Source organism: Prunus mume, linkage group LG7 (assembly GCF_029339155.1).
Source record: "Prunus mume cultivar Tortuosa linkage group LG7, ASM2933915v1, whole genome shotgun sequence".
NCBI lineage: Eukaryota > Viridiplantae > Streptophyta > Magnoliopsida > Rosales > Rosaceae > Prunus > Prunus mume.
This window is the reverse complement of record NC_142704.1, coordinates 10,664,732-10,677,501: the sequence shown is the minus strand read 5'-3', so window position 1 is coordinate 10,677,501 and position 12,770 is coordinate 10,664,732. Positions and strand designations below refer to the sequence as shown.

The following is a 12,770-nucleotide window of genomic DNA, read 5'->3' as shown; positions in this document are numbered from 1 at the left end:
TCCTTATCCTTTTGGTTAGGACTCAGGAGGGACTGTCAACTTGTTGGTACCGACTCGAGCTCATTTTATGCACCTCTTCAAAAACTAACTAAAACGTCCCAAACTTATACGTCTAATAAGGACATGGCTACTTCATAGATGCTTGTATGCTACCTACCAAAACCCAAAAACAAACGACAAGCTGTCAAAAGTATTGCACATTTAGAATGTGCTTTCGTTTTCAGTCTTTTCAACTAGTTAGCCCCTCCTCCATGTGGGAAGTGGGAAAACAGTAGGAGAGCAGTCTTATTCTGCTTATATAATACAAGCCCAATACTTGGGTTAGTTCCATTGTTTGGAGGCATGATCTCACTTGGCAAAATCCGATTATTGAGACTAATTTTTTATTTATTTAATCCCTTACGTCTTCCCAAAATGTTAAAGAAAACCCTATAATTCGAGAAAGAAAGAAAATGTGTGCTTAGTTCTTGACTCGATTCATTATTTAATTTATTCTTAAACCCATACGAATACCCTCTTGAGAAATTTGCCTTATCCTTGACTTGATGATGCTTTTGTTCGAGAATCGGATGTGTGCTTTGATTATCAAGCCTGAATTAATGCATTATTATTCTTGAGAAATTTGAAGGGCAATTGTCGTGAAATGAAAGCGTGTGAATGATGGCTCAATGTGGATCAAATCTTACTACCCCCTCCATCGGGTGTTCAGATGGAGACGGGTTCGGTGGTCAATGCAGGCGTATGTGAAACCAAGTTTGCGCTGCAATTCATACCAAATCATTCCCAATACTGGAAAATTTGAAAAGCTGAGCCATACGTACGTAAACAGATGACTAAATTCCCAATTTGGATATAGACTCGGTCACTCAAGACTATCGCAATGGAAGACCTCATTTCAACAATTGAATTCTTTGGTACGTATGACTGTGAATCTAAGATCAGGTATAAACAGAACTTGAAGCAAAACATACGCCAATGAAATGAAGACCATGTAAAGGCTCGCACATTCTAGGCTGGGATAAGTATCTCAACTCAAGCTTGGAATTCATGGCACGCAACCATCCTTGATTCTCAACAAATCAAGGGAGATTGGAATTCATATATTCCAACAAGGATAAATAGACCGGCCATGGCCAAATCTCTAACCAGTAATAATAATTGTCATACTTTTCATATATAGTTGACAACAAAAAGTATATTTGAGCGTGCTACGAGAAAAACATACTAGATGATGACTAACAAATTAACCACACAAAGTGAAGACACTACAATATTACTAGAAGTCACATCGGTTTCCCATTTATGACGAAAAAAAAAATATGAACTCGGTTGTTTCTACTCCCAAACAAGAGCCTATCTGGGAAAAGCTACTCCTCCTTGTACCTCTTCTCCACTTCTTCCAATTTCTGAATGTCCTTGTAATATTTGCAGATGCGAATAAGACACCTGCGCCCAACATTTGTAGACTACTATCAAATGACAAGAAATATAGTAAAGACCTTCAAGTTTTTTATTTGTTTAAACTTTTAAAGAAATCAAACAAAAAGATGAGGTCATTTGATGATCTCTAGACAACATACCAGTAAAGCAGACATGCTGAAGCGCAAAGAATTACATTCCTTTGAGCCTTGTAGATCTGCATGACATATTTTCCGCAACAAAGGTGTCAAGAATAATAGAATTTAAAGTGTATATATATGCAGATAGAACTTGAATCTTCCATTTCTCTTGATTGGCAGAGGGCTCATTGTGCAATCATTAGACATCCCACAGCTACATATGCTGCAACTTGCAGCATATAAGAACTGAACCACATACATACCATGTTTTTCATGAAATGTACAGTGCAAAAGTAGAGAGTATCTTCCAAATACACTCAATTGATATCCTACCAGAATATTTCCACAAGCACAAATCCTTGTTTCACCCTCATCCGCAAATACCCAAAAACAAAGAAAGTCTTAAAGATAATAAAGAGCAGAAAATTTTCAATACATAAAGACAGAAATAATTATGAGACACACTTCAAGATTCAAGATACCATCCTAAAGAAAAGTCGAAGAAACGAGACAATCCAATGCCGAATATGTGGGAATTTTAGAGGACAAAATTAAAGAAACAGGTATGTGTGTCATTGAGCACTATGATTTTGAGAAAAATAAATATGAATTTGTAATGCTGTTATTCTATAATAAATTTGTCAAACAGTACAGTGAATGGGAATTGGAGACATCAGTGGGTGCTCAAAATGTAATTTTCCTTTTGTTATATGATTTCATTTTTGATAAATTCATTTTAGCATGCTGAAGAGTTGCAGGCATCAACAACTTGATTAAAGATTAGAATCACATAAGAAATTAAAACGAGAGAGAGAGAGAGAGAGTAGTAGTTAGGAACTGACGGATTTCTCATAGCGGTCACGCTCAGCAGCGGTGCAGATCTCAGAGGTGCAGGACAGGCGGTGCTCATTCTTCCAATATATATCTACACAGAATTTAAAAGAAAAGAGAAAGTAGGAAAGAGCCAAGTCAAAGATCAATTGGTAATCCATTACCCAAACAGGTACAAAAGATCAAATGGAAAATCCGATGCTAGATTGTTGCTATGGTATGGTATGCCCTAGGAATCAAATCGAATCAAATCAAATAAGAAGAAGAAACAAACCAAGGAGCTGAAAGCCGGCGAATGGAACGATAAAGAGGGCAGGTTGGAGGATGAGAGAGACCAACGACACGAATTGATTCTTCAAGAGCTTGGGCGCAGGAAGGGTTAAGAGGAAGGCCAAGGCTGCCTCTGCTGCCACCACGTACGTCAGTATCATCCACTGCAACGCCATTTCGCGATCTCTCACTGTTTCTCTCTCTCTCTTTGTCAAATTCGATTGCTTCGCTTTGATATTTGTTTGTGAGGCTGAGGCTTACTTAATTACTTGCTACTTCTTCTGAATCTGAATGATGCTGCTCTGGCTGCCGCTTTGCCTTAGTTAGGCTTAATCACCAAGCAAGCAAAGCATAAGTTGCTAAAGCAAAGAAGACTGAGAGGATCGGCCATGGTTTCGGAACCGGTTCACTCGCCCAAAATCAACAGTTTGGGCTACTTCAATATTATGATTCACCTCTACCACTTAAAAGCCCAAAAGCACATTCCAATTCGGTATTTAAATTTGGTCCTTTACTTCATTTTTGGGCCCAAAATAATATTATTGGCCGGACCAAAAAAAAAAAAAAAAACAGAAAAAAGATGCCAACTTAATTATTAGCTGCCAGCTTGAACAATTATTATTATTATTTTTTTGGTAAAGATTAGCTGGAACAATCCCTTGAACCTTTGTTTCTCAATCCTAATTCATAAATGCCTATGGGCCTCCACAAGTACAAAGTAGAAATTTATTAATGAAGTTTACATAATAAAGACATGCTAATTCTTCTGTCTTAGAGCAAGTCCAGCGCAAGGGGCTAGTCCAGGTAGGAGGTTGTTCTAAGTCCGAAAGGCAGTTCCAGCCCGCAAGACCCAGTTCGGGTAAGGCGTGGGACCCATGGGGAGATCTGGCCCGTCGTATTGCCTTCATGCAGCTGACGTCAGCGCAAGAATTAAAAAAAATTAGCGCTGCCAAAAACCAACAGCTACAAGCCACATAGCTTCTCCTGAAGGCTCTGATCCGAAAATGTCCTCCAATCCAACGGCTGCCCATTTTTTGGCTGAAAAAAAGATGTAAAAAAAGATTAAAAATTTCTGAAATTTTTTTCCATACAAATTTATCTCATTCCAATATTTTTCACTTTCCACACCAAATTTCTACTACAAAATTCAATTTATGTAAAAAGACAAACGTTCGAAGCAGTTAAAATCTTGGTGACGATGTAAAAAAAAAAAAAAAAAATCATTTTATTCAATTTAATATCATTTAAAAAAAAATATTTTCTTGTATTTCCAATTTCATTTTTTTAATACATTATTCAAGGCAAAAAAAAAAGAAGAAGAAAACCATTACAGATGGCTCCTCAAGTGAACAATGCCAGTAGTCGGTTCCAGTGGTGCGTTCCGTGTCGAAAATAATGGCACTATTACTTCTTTTGAAGGAAAATACTCCCCCACGTCGTGATCCGGTGGAATCGCCTTCTCTAATGATTGAGTCGTCCTTGTACTCTATTGTGTCAAACTATGAGGATCGGAAGTATTTCAATTGTATGATGAGTAAATAGGTATTTCAATTGTATAATGAGTCAAATGTGACTTTTATAATAAATATGGACACGTGGCAACCGAAAATCTTATTCGAAAATTTTATCTGAAATTTAAGATGTGAATGTTATAATAAATATGGACAAGTGACAACCGAAGATCTTACCCTAAATCCTTGCTCTTGCCTTGCCCTTGCCGCTAGAGTGGAAGTGCTCAATGACGTTTCAATCAATCCCATGGTTTTGTTTTGTATTGAGGATACGTTCCAATCAATCAATCACATTGGGTAGTTCAAAGACTCATCCGATGCCATCAGATCAGTGATGATGCTCTAGGAAATCCAACTTAATCTAATTGAAAACCAAAACAAATAAAATTTAATATTAATTTTGAAATCACATTGGGTAATTCAAAGACTTATCCGATGCCATCAGATCAGTGATGATGCTCTGGGAAATCCAACTTAATCTAATTGAAAACCAAAACAAATAAAATTTAATATTAATTTTGAAATGAATTTAAAAGCTTCACACAAGAAATTGAGATATATGAATTTATATTCTCTTCTTCTTTTACTTTTTTTTCTTTAATTTATTTGTTTGTAGGGTCCAAATTAAAAACAATCGTCCACAAGTGTCTTAATCTTACCCAAAATCCATAGATATTGCTTAAGAGAAAGGGGTTTAGGATTTAAAGTTTAGGGTATATGTGAAAGGAATAATTGAAACTACATATCACTCTCCTAAACTTATCATATGTATGTAATTAAAGTATGTAAACATCTCAACGACCTTGTTGTTCAATCCTAATTAATGACATCATTATAATTTGATAAATGGCTATGGCCCATAAGTACAAGTAGTAGAAGTTACATAATGAAGTTCACATTAAGCACCGAAACAACAAAGAAGAAAATACTAGGCTTAACTTTGTTTTATTTGAAGACGTGAAGAACGCTTTAGAAATGGCATTACAATCATATTGTTCAATCCTAATTAAGGACATAATTATAATTGATAAATGGCTTTAGTAGCTTGTAATTTTGATTTGGAATTCATTTACGTTCTTAGTGGGTGGGAGGGTTCAGCTTATGATTCAAATCTATTAATTGATGCTTTATTAAGGAGGAATAAACTTAAAGTGCACCAAGGTAAAATTTTATAAGTCATTACATTCTGATTAAATCCACTAATTTTTTTATAGAGATATTTAGTCATATATCCATTCTTAGCACCAAAACTATAAATAAACCTTACACCATTTAATTTCTATAAAAAAAAAACCCAAAAAACAACAGCTAGCCCTATTGAATTTAATTTTGATTATTAAATTACTTTGATGTCTCATTGAGTGTTTTGGGCTTTTTTATGAGGTTTTGAGGTTGAGTTTGTTTTAAGAAATCAATGGAAGTTTTGTAATTTAAAAGAAGTTAAAAGCCTTTTTGTTATGTTGTAAATGGGCTTTGGGTGTGTTTCTAAAGTCCATTTCATATAAGGTTTTTTTTATAAATAATTTGGGCTCCTATATTGGGTATTATAGTGAATCTTCCTAAAAAGAATTCACATATATGATATGCTCAAGGAAATCGAACTTATTGAAAAACAAAGAAAATTTGGCCAACAAACTATCAAGGAATTAATGTGTGTTTCACAGGACTTAATAAATTGGCATTTTAAAGTTAAATACGTACACACAGTCTAGTTTTGCAGACCCTCCAATAATTATATGGTTTTTCAAGAGAGTTTTTTCCAGCCGATGTGGTTTTCAGGTGCTTAATTTGCTTCCTTCTTTGACCTAGCTTGGTTATGAAATGAAACCCAGCACATGTTATCTTCCCTAAGATTAAGAATGACCTGGGCTTCAGCCCTCTATGTAAGTGTGCCGTCTCTGTCTACAAATTTTAAAGAAAAAACAAGCTCATCAGGACTATAAATATTAGGGTTATCTTCTTTTTTTTCTTCTTTTTTTTAACTAATTCTATTCATATACGTTTGAGAGTCTCAAAGATATCCATTCTGCACTTGCAGAAAGGAAAATTAATTAGTTGGATCAGTAAATGTTTAATTTGGCAGGCAGGGAAAAAAAAGAAAAAAAAAGAAGAAGAAGAAAAAGATGCTAACTTAACTAGCAATATTATTGTGCTAAGGAGGATGATGTTGAGGAGGATAATGTAAATTAAAGCGATAGATTTTGCTTGAAGCTGTGCTGTGTAAAAGGAAACCTACCATGCATTATGCATACGCCTGTTATTAAAGTAGACATCTCAAATCTCAACAACTTCGTTCAATCCTAATTAATGACATCCCTTTTTATAATTGATAAATGGCTATCCTATCTATGGCCCATAAGTACAGGTAGTAGAAAATACTAGGCTGAACTTTGTTTTATTTGAAGACGTGAAGCACGCTCTAGTTTGTTTTATTTGAAGAATATTATTTCTTCAATTGTATGAATTTTTTTTATATGTTTTGGATATATCACGTGGTTGGTTATGGTTTTGAAATTGGTTCACTCGCCCAAAATCAACAGTTTGAGATACTTGAATATTATGGTCCACCTTTGTCACTTAAAAGGCCCAAAGGTACATTCCAATTATATATTAGCAGGCCAAAATGAACCATATAGTTACCATGGGCGCTAATAATATTTTGGTCCCTCATTTAAAAGCCCAAAATTAATTTAACTCAAAAAAATTATAAGTTAACTCTTAATTACTTAAACTACAAACTTCATGCACAAGCCATATAGTTAAGTCCAACCCAAAAATATATATAGTTAAGAGGAAATAATTAAAGAAACTATATAATAATAAAAACAGGTTTATTTAAAAATTTTAGTAAAAAAAAAAAAAACACATTTGAAATGAATTTAATAGCTTCACACAAGAAATTGAAATATAAATTCATGTCTTCTCCTTTTTTTTTTTTCCCTTTAATTTAGTTGTTTGTGGGATATAAATTAAAAAGAATCGTCCACTGTTCATCACCACTTTCATTTTTTACTTCTATTCACATAGTTTTTCTAGTTTGCCCTTGCATGCGTGTCTCTCCAACTCCTCTTTAATTCCTTCCTCCAACTGTTCTCCAACTCCTCTTCAATTTATTAATGAAATTCACATTAAGGACATGCTAATTCTTTATGTCTTATGGAGATGTGTATCTACTATCTAGAATGAATTAATGCAAATGCCTATATGTCTAAATTAATTAATGACGTTTCAATCAATCACATAGTTTTATTTTGTATTAAGGAGAAGTCTAGAATGCAATCATAAAAATGGAGCACCCACACTGGGTAAATTCAAAGACAGATAAAAAGATTTCACATATATGATATCTTATCAGTGATGCGCTCAAGGAAATCAAACTTATTGAAAACCAAAACAAAGAAAATTTGGCCAGCAACTTTCAAGGAAATGTGTGTTCATAGGACTTGAGTTGGCATTTTAAAGTTAGCTACGTGCACACAGACTAGTTTTGCAGACCCTCCAATTATATGGTTTATCAAGAGAGATTTTTTCAGCCGATGTGGTTTTCAGTTGCTTAATTTGCTTCCTTCTATGACCTAGCTTGGTTTGGTTATGAATTTATGAAATGAAACCCAGCACATGTTGTGTTGCTAAGATTAAGAATGACCTGGGCCTTCAGCCCTCGCTGTTCAGTCCTAATCGATGACATTATTATAATTGATAAATGGTTATGGCCCATAGGTGCATGTAGTAGAAATTACATAATCAAGTTCACATAAAATACTAGGCTTAACTTTGTTTTATTTAAAGACGTGAAGCACGCTTTAGTTTGTTTTATTTGAAGGCTTAACTTTCAACACTGCCACCTGGCTTGGCTTTTTTTTTTTTTGTGGCTTCAATTTTCTCTGTTATCGCGGGCATGCATGGTTTTGGTTTGCTTGATTATAAATAGCACAGTAGGTTGGAGCTAGGAAAAGCAATAAGCAACGAGAGAGAAAGAAGAGAGGAGTGAGTTTACATTTGTAGACATTGAAAAAAAAAAAAAAACTCAATCGTATTCAAGCGCGAGCGAGTGATCATCAGAAATGGCATTCATAGGGCCTCATGCAATTAGATCAAACGACATGAATAGATACTTGCTCTGCATGGCGAATAGTTCTCTCAAATTCACCGGAGTGGAACGTGCGAACGAAAATGCAACGTTCCAATTCGAGGCGGTCAATGGCCACGGTGATCTGGTGAACATAAAATCCTCCAACGGCAAATACTGGAGGAGGGAAGCCGAAAACAGCGACTGTATTGATTCCATCGCTGACGCGCCAAATGAACCTCAAGGCTCGTGGGCATGTACATGCTTCAAGATTGTGAGGGATGAAAGCAACAACCACCGAATCTTCCACGTGCAATCCAGAAAATATATAGAGCCAGACAATAATCACCGTGCCCATGCAACAAGTGAAGTCTTAAATGACAACCAAATCGTTGTCTTCCAACAGTAATGATCATCCTGTTAAGTTAATTTGATGTTTGAGGGTAGCGTCGCTGGAAACCCTCACGAGACTTCACTCGTCCCATAAAGATCACCTATGGGTTTAAAAGGCTTGTTGCATACGCTAAATGCAATCGCGTTCCCTGCGAAAGTGGCATTTTCTTAAGTTTCCTTATGTTGTGATTTGGGTTTCAATAATATTGCATGCAGCTGCTGCTCATGCATTAATTTATGTAACCTATAGCTAAGACTATCTGTGGGAATAAAAGTTGTGCTTCTTTCGTTTTACTATTCCAATCCAGATTACTTGATGAAATCATGCGCTACTTCCATGATCCAAGAATTAGTTGGGTCCTTGATTATTACAAGACCAGTGAGAATAATTGACATTGAGAATGTTAAAAAATCACCACCAGTAGGGGTGGGCATCTTAAACCGAAATACTGAAACCGTACCCTAACCGCATTGTACCGCACGATTTCATACCGTTTCATTTGGTACCGATAGATATTCGTATCTGCATACCAATCGAGTATGGTATGGTAGCGGTATCAAGATTTTGATACCGGTCAATACCGTACCGTACCGAATAGTACTCTATTGAAATATAATTTTTTTCATTCTCTCGCTCTCTGTCTCTCGCTTGCCTTTCAATTTCTCAAACGCTTTTGTCATTTATGTTTGGATTGTGTTTGTATTTTTGTAAGCCATAAGGCATAAGTTTAACTCTTTTGGTTTGTAAGCCATAATGCATAAGTTTTAACCATTTGGATTTGATGAATATGTTGATGGATGAATATTGATTTGGTTGATTTGGATATTGAATATGTTGATTAGGATTTGGATATTGAATATGTTAATGGATATTGAATATTGAAAATGTTGATGGATATTGAATATGTTGAATCTTTGAATTTGTAACTTAGGCATCACTTATTTTGTTGTTGAATATTGAATTAGATCATTTTTTAGTTGTATCATTTTGGTACCGAAATGGTACGATACTGCATCGATACGATTTTGCGGTATGGTACCAATTTTGGCAAACCATAATACCATACCGTACCATACCGATTCAAATTTCCGGTATCGATAGCGGTATGGGCTCAATCTGCATCCGTGCCCACCCCTAACCACCAGCCCATAGCCCAAGGAAAAATCCCAGCCAGCCCAACAATTAATCAGCCAATGCCCAACATAAATAATATCTAGAACAAATTACATAAAACTCCCCAAAATATAGGGTCATTTTCATATCCAATTTTAGATACATTTACGAGTACATACTCAAACTCCCGAAAACCCTACAAATTACCTCATCTGTTAGCCAAATCGTTAGTGAATCTATTAAATGCAGACGTGGCGAACGTGGGATCCATTTTTTGATGACGTGGACTCCATGTTGGCGAAATATATAATAAACAATTCTTTTGTTTCTTCCTCTATTTCCCTCTCTCTCCGTCGTTGCACACACAAACAACCCATCTAAGGGATTCAAGGGAGATGAAATTGCACTTTCTGAATATGAGTTTGATGAATTCGAAGGATATCAAATTGACCAATGGTTCAATTTCGCTTTTTTAACTTTTTTTCCTTTCTCACTGAAAATTCTGAGGGATTCAAAGGAGATGAGACAGACCCTGATGCTGATTTGAAATCGAAATCCATTTTATCATCTGGGCTCTATTTGGAAGGTGAGAAAATCGTAGAGTCTCCATCCCTCACACCATCATCCTTCCCAGCGCCCCAGCACCACAATCAATACACAATAAAAAGCATATTAGGAAGTTCTTTGATGTTAGGCCGTTATCCTAATTATGACTGCATATAATTGCTTGCAGCTGTTATGCTATTATTATTATATTGTAGTAACTTATATGGCATCTGTTATGCTATTATTAGATTGTAGTAACTGATAGGTTTACGTTTATGTTCATGTGTATAAAGAGATTGTAATATCAGTTTTTGATTATATAGAAAACTCTGTTTCTACATGGTATCCAGAGCCTAAATTTTTTTTTTCCTTTCCTTCTTTTTCTTTCTTTCGATGGCTTCCAGCAGTGTTCCCACTATCTCCATTCCCAATATCTCTCACCTTGTCTCTGTCAAACTCTCTGATACCAACTATCTTGTATGGGAAAGTCAGGTCAAACCTTTCTTACTCGGCCAGAATCTTTGGCGCTTTGTTGATGGCTCTCATCCTTGCCCCTCCCCTACACTTCCTCCTTCTGAAAAGTCTGAATGCTCCACTCCGTCGTTGGCCAATCCTGACTATGTCTCTTGGTTTCAAACTGACCAAAGCCTGATTAGTATTCTTCGTGCTACGCTGTCTGAGAGTGTTCTTCCCCAAGTTATTGGGTTCTCCACCTCGAAGGAAATTTGGGATTGTCTCAAACAAAATTTCTCCCAACAATCCCTTGCCAATTCTGCCCAGCTCAAATTTCGCCTCTTCTCTATTACCAAAGGTTCCAAATCCATCTCTGAATACCTTGCTCAGGCCAAGAGTTTGGCTGATGAACTCACTGCAATCCAGGAACTTGTCTCCAACTCTGACACTGGTTACTTATGTGCTTCGTGGTCTGGGTATTGACTACCAAATGATTGTGACGGCAATTTTGAATTTCCCACCACTTCCATCCTTCTCGGACCTCCGCACTCGCCTTAAAGCCATAACATGTTTAACACTAACCTGAGTCGACATGGTCTTTGGCGCAGATTGGATGATCTTTGGAGCAGTTAGCGGTGCAAGGTATAGAAGTTCTTCTCCGAGAATCCGATCCTTATAGCTATAACTCTGATGGGTGAATTTCTGTTTAGCTGTGTTGTGTTATTCGGATCTAGGAGGGAGCCTTCTATTTATATGCATCTCTCTAAGTGTCTTGCCCATCAAGAAACACTTAGAGATATCCTTCATGCTATAGGATTAATCCATTCCAATCCTTGTAGAACTAGGAACCCTTAAGCCTTCATTATCCTTATTGAACACTGTTTGAGGCTTGCCTAATCGAGATAGGTTTTGAGTTCCTAATAAACAATAAGTCTTTGTAATCCTAAGTTGATTAGAAGATCACTTTAGTAGGTTTAATGTAATAAACCTTCTTACATTCTCCCACTTGATCAAATAATCAATTTAGACTTATTGTTCATTACTTAATGGCCATGTGGAACTCAAAATTCTCTTGTTCCTTTTATCAAGCCACTGTCATTTTGAAAAATTCATAAAGGACTATCGAAGTACATGGATATATAACATCCAAGACTTTTATAATCACATACATGAATCTGCAAAACACATAAGGCTTCCAACTGGATTGAAAAACAAGAACTGTTTTTTTGGTTTTACTATATGTGTGACAAAACTGAACAGTTCTTTGCCCACCCTTCAAAACTACCAAGGTTTGAACAATCTTTAATGACTCATTCATAGATTCAAACTGTAAACATAATGTTGACATGATTACAGTTTGGTCTTTGTTCTATTTGTCATCCATAAATAGCAAATGCAGAACATTGTATAAAAGCAATTCAATTAAATCTGCAAAATAAAACTGTCTAGATAAAACTAGTTAACAAAATCAGAATTAAAACATAACTGTAAGAACTCTAGCTCCCACTGACTCCCACTGACTTTAGGCATCAAAACTGAATTGCAATCCCATGCTTGCCACATGCCTGTGAAAAACATGATTAGGCAACCCTTTATTCAAAGGATCTGCAATCATAAAATCTGTGCCAATGTGACTTAGAGCAGTCTCTCCATCTCGAATCTTTTCCTTCGCAGATAAGAACTTTAAATGCAAATGCCTCATTCCATTTGATCTCTTATTTCCTTGTGCAAAATATACTGCCGCAGTATTGTCATTCCATAACTGAATCGGTTTCTGTATTGAATCCACAATTCTTAGCATAGACATGAAATTTTTAAGCCACATTGCCATTGAAGTAGCTTCATAAACTGCTAAGAATTCTGCTTGCATAGTGGAGGTTGACACATACTGCTGTTTCATGCTCTTCCATGCCACTGCAGCACTGCAAATAGAAAAACAACTCCTGATGTGCATTTCTTAGTATCTTGGCATCCTGCAAAGTCTGCGTCTGCATATCCTTCCAGCTGCAAATTTTCAACCTTTC

The 12,770-nt window shown here is 36.0% G+C and overlaps 1 protein-coding gene across 1 annotated transcript; it reads right to left on the bottom strand.

Moving 5' to 3' along the window:
* Nucleotides 1-1,142: 1,142 nt before the first annotated feature.
* Nucleotides 1,143-3,017, bottom strand: LOC103338917 (B-cell receptor-associated-like protein). Its single transcript, XM_008242190.2, has 4 exons — nt 2,665-3,017; nt 2,402-2,484; nt 1,581-1,636; nt 1,143-1,446 (listed from the first exon to the last, which is right to left on the bottom strand). The coding sequence occupies exons 1-4, from the start codon at nt 2,834-2,836 to the stop codon at nt 1,368-1,370; spliced, it is 390 nt and encodes a 129-aa protein (XP_008240412.1). The 5' UTR covers nt 2,837-3,017; the 3' UTR covers nt 1,143-1,367.
* Nucleotides 3,018-12,770: the final 9,753 nt, after the last annotated feature.

Bases quoted from the DNA above. Each gene is read 5' to 3' on its own strand.
- LOC103338917 (XM_008242190.2), bottom strand. From the start codon at position 2,836: ATGGCGTTGCAGTGGATGATACTGACGTACGTGGTGGCAGCAGAGGCA. The intron at 1,637-2,401 runs GTCAGTTCCTAA...TATGTCATGCAG, and splicing joins GTGACCGCTATGAGAAATCC to ATCTACAAGGCTCAAAGGAA. The intron at 1,447-1,580 runs GTATGTTGTCTA...TGTTGGGCGCAG, and splicing joins TCAGCATGTCTGCTTTACTG to GTGTCTTATTCGCATCTGCA.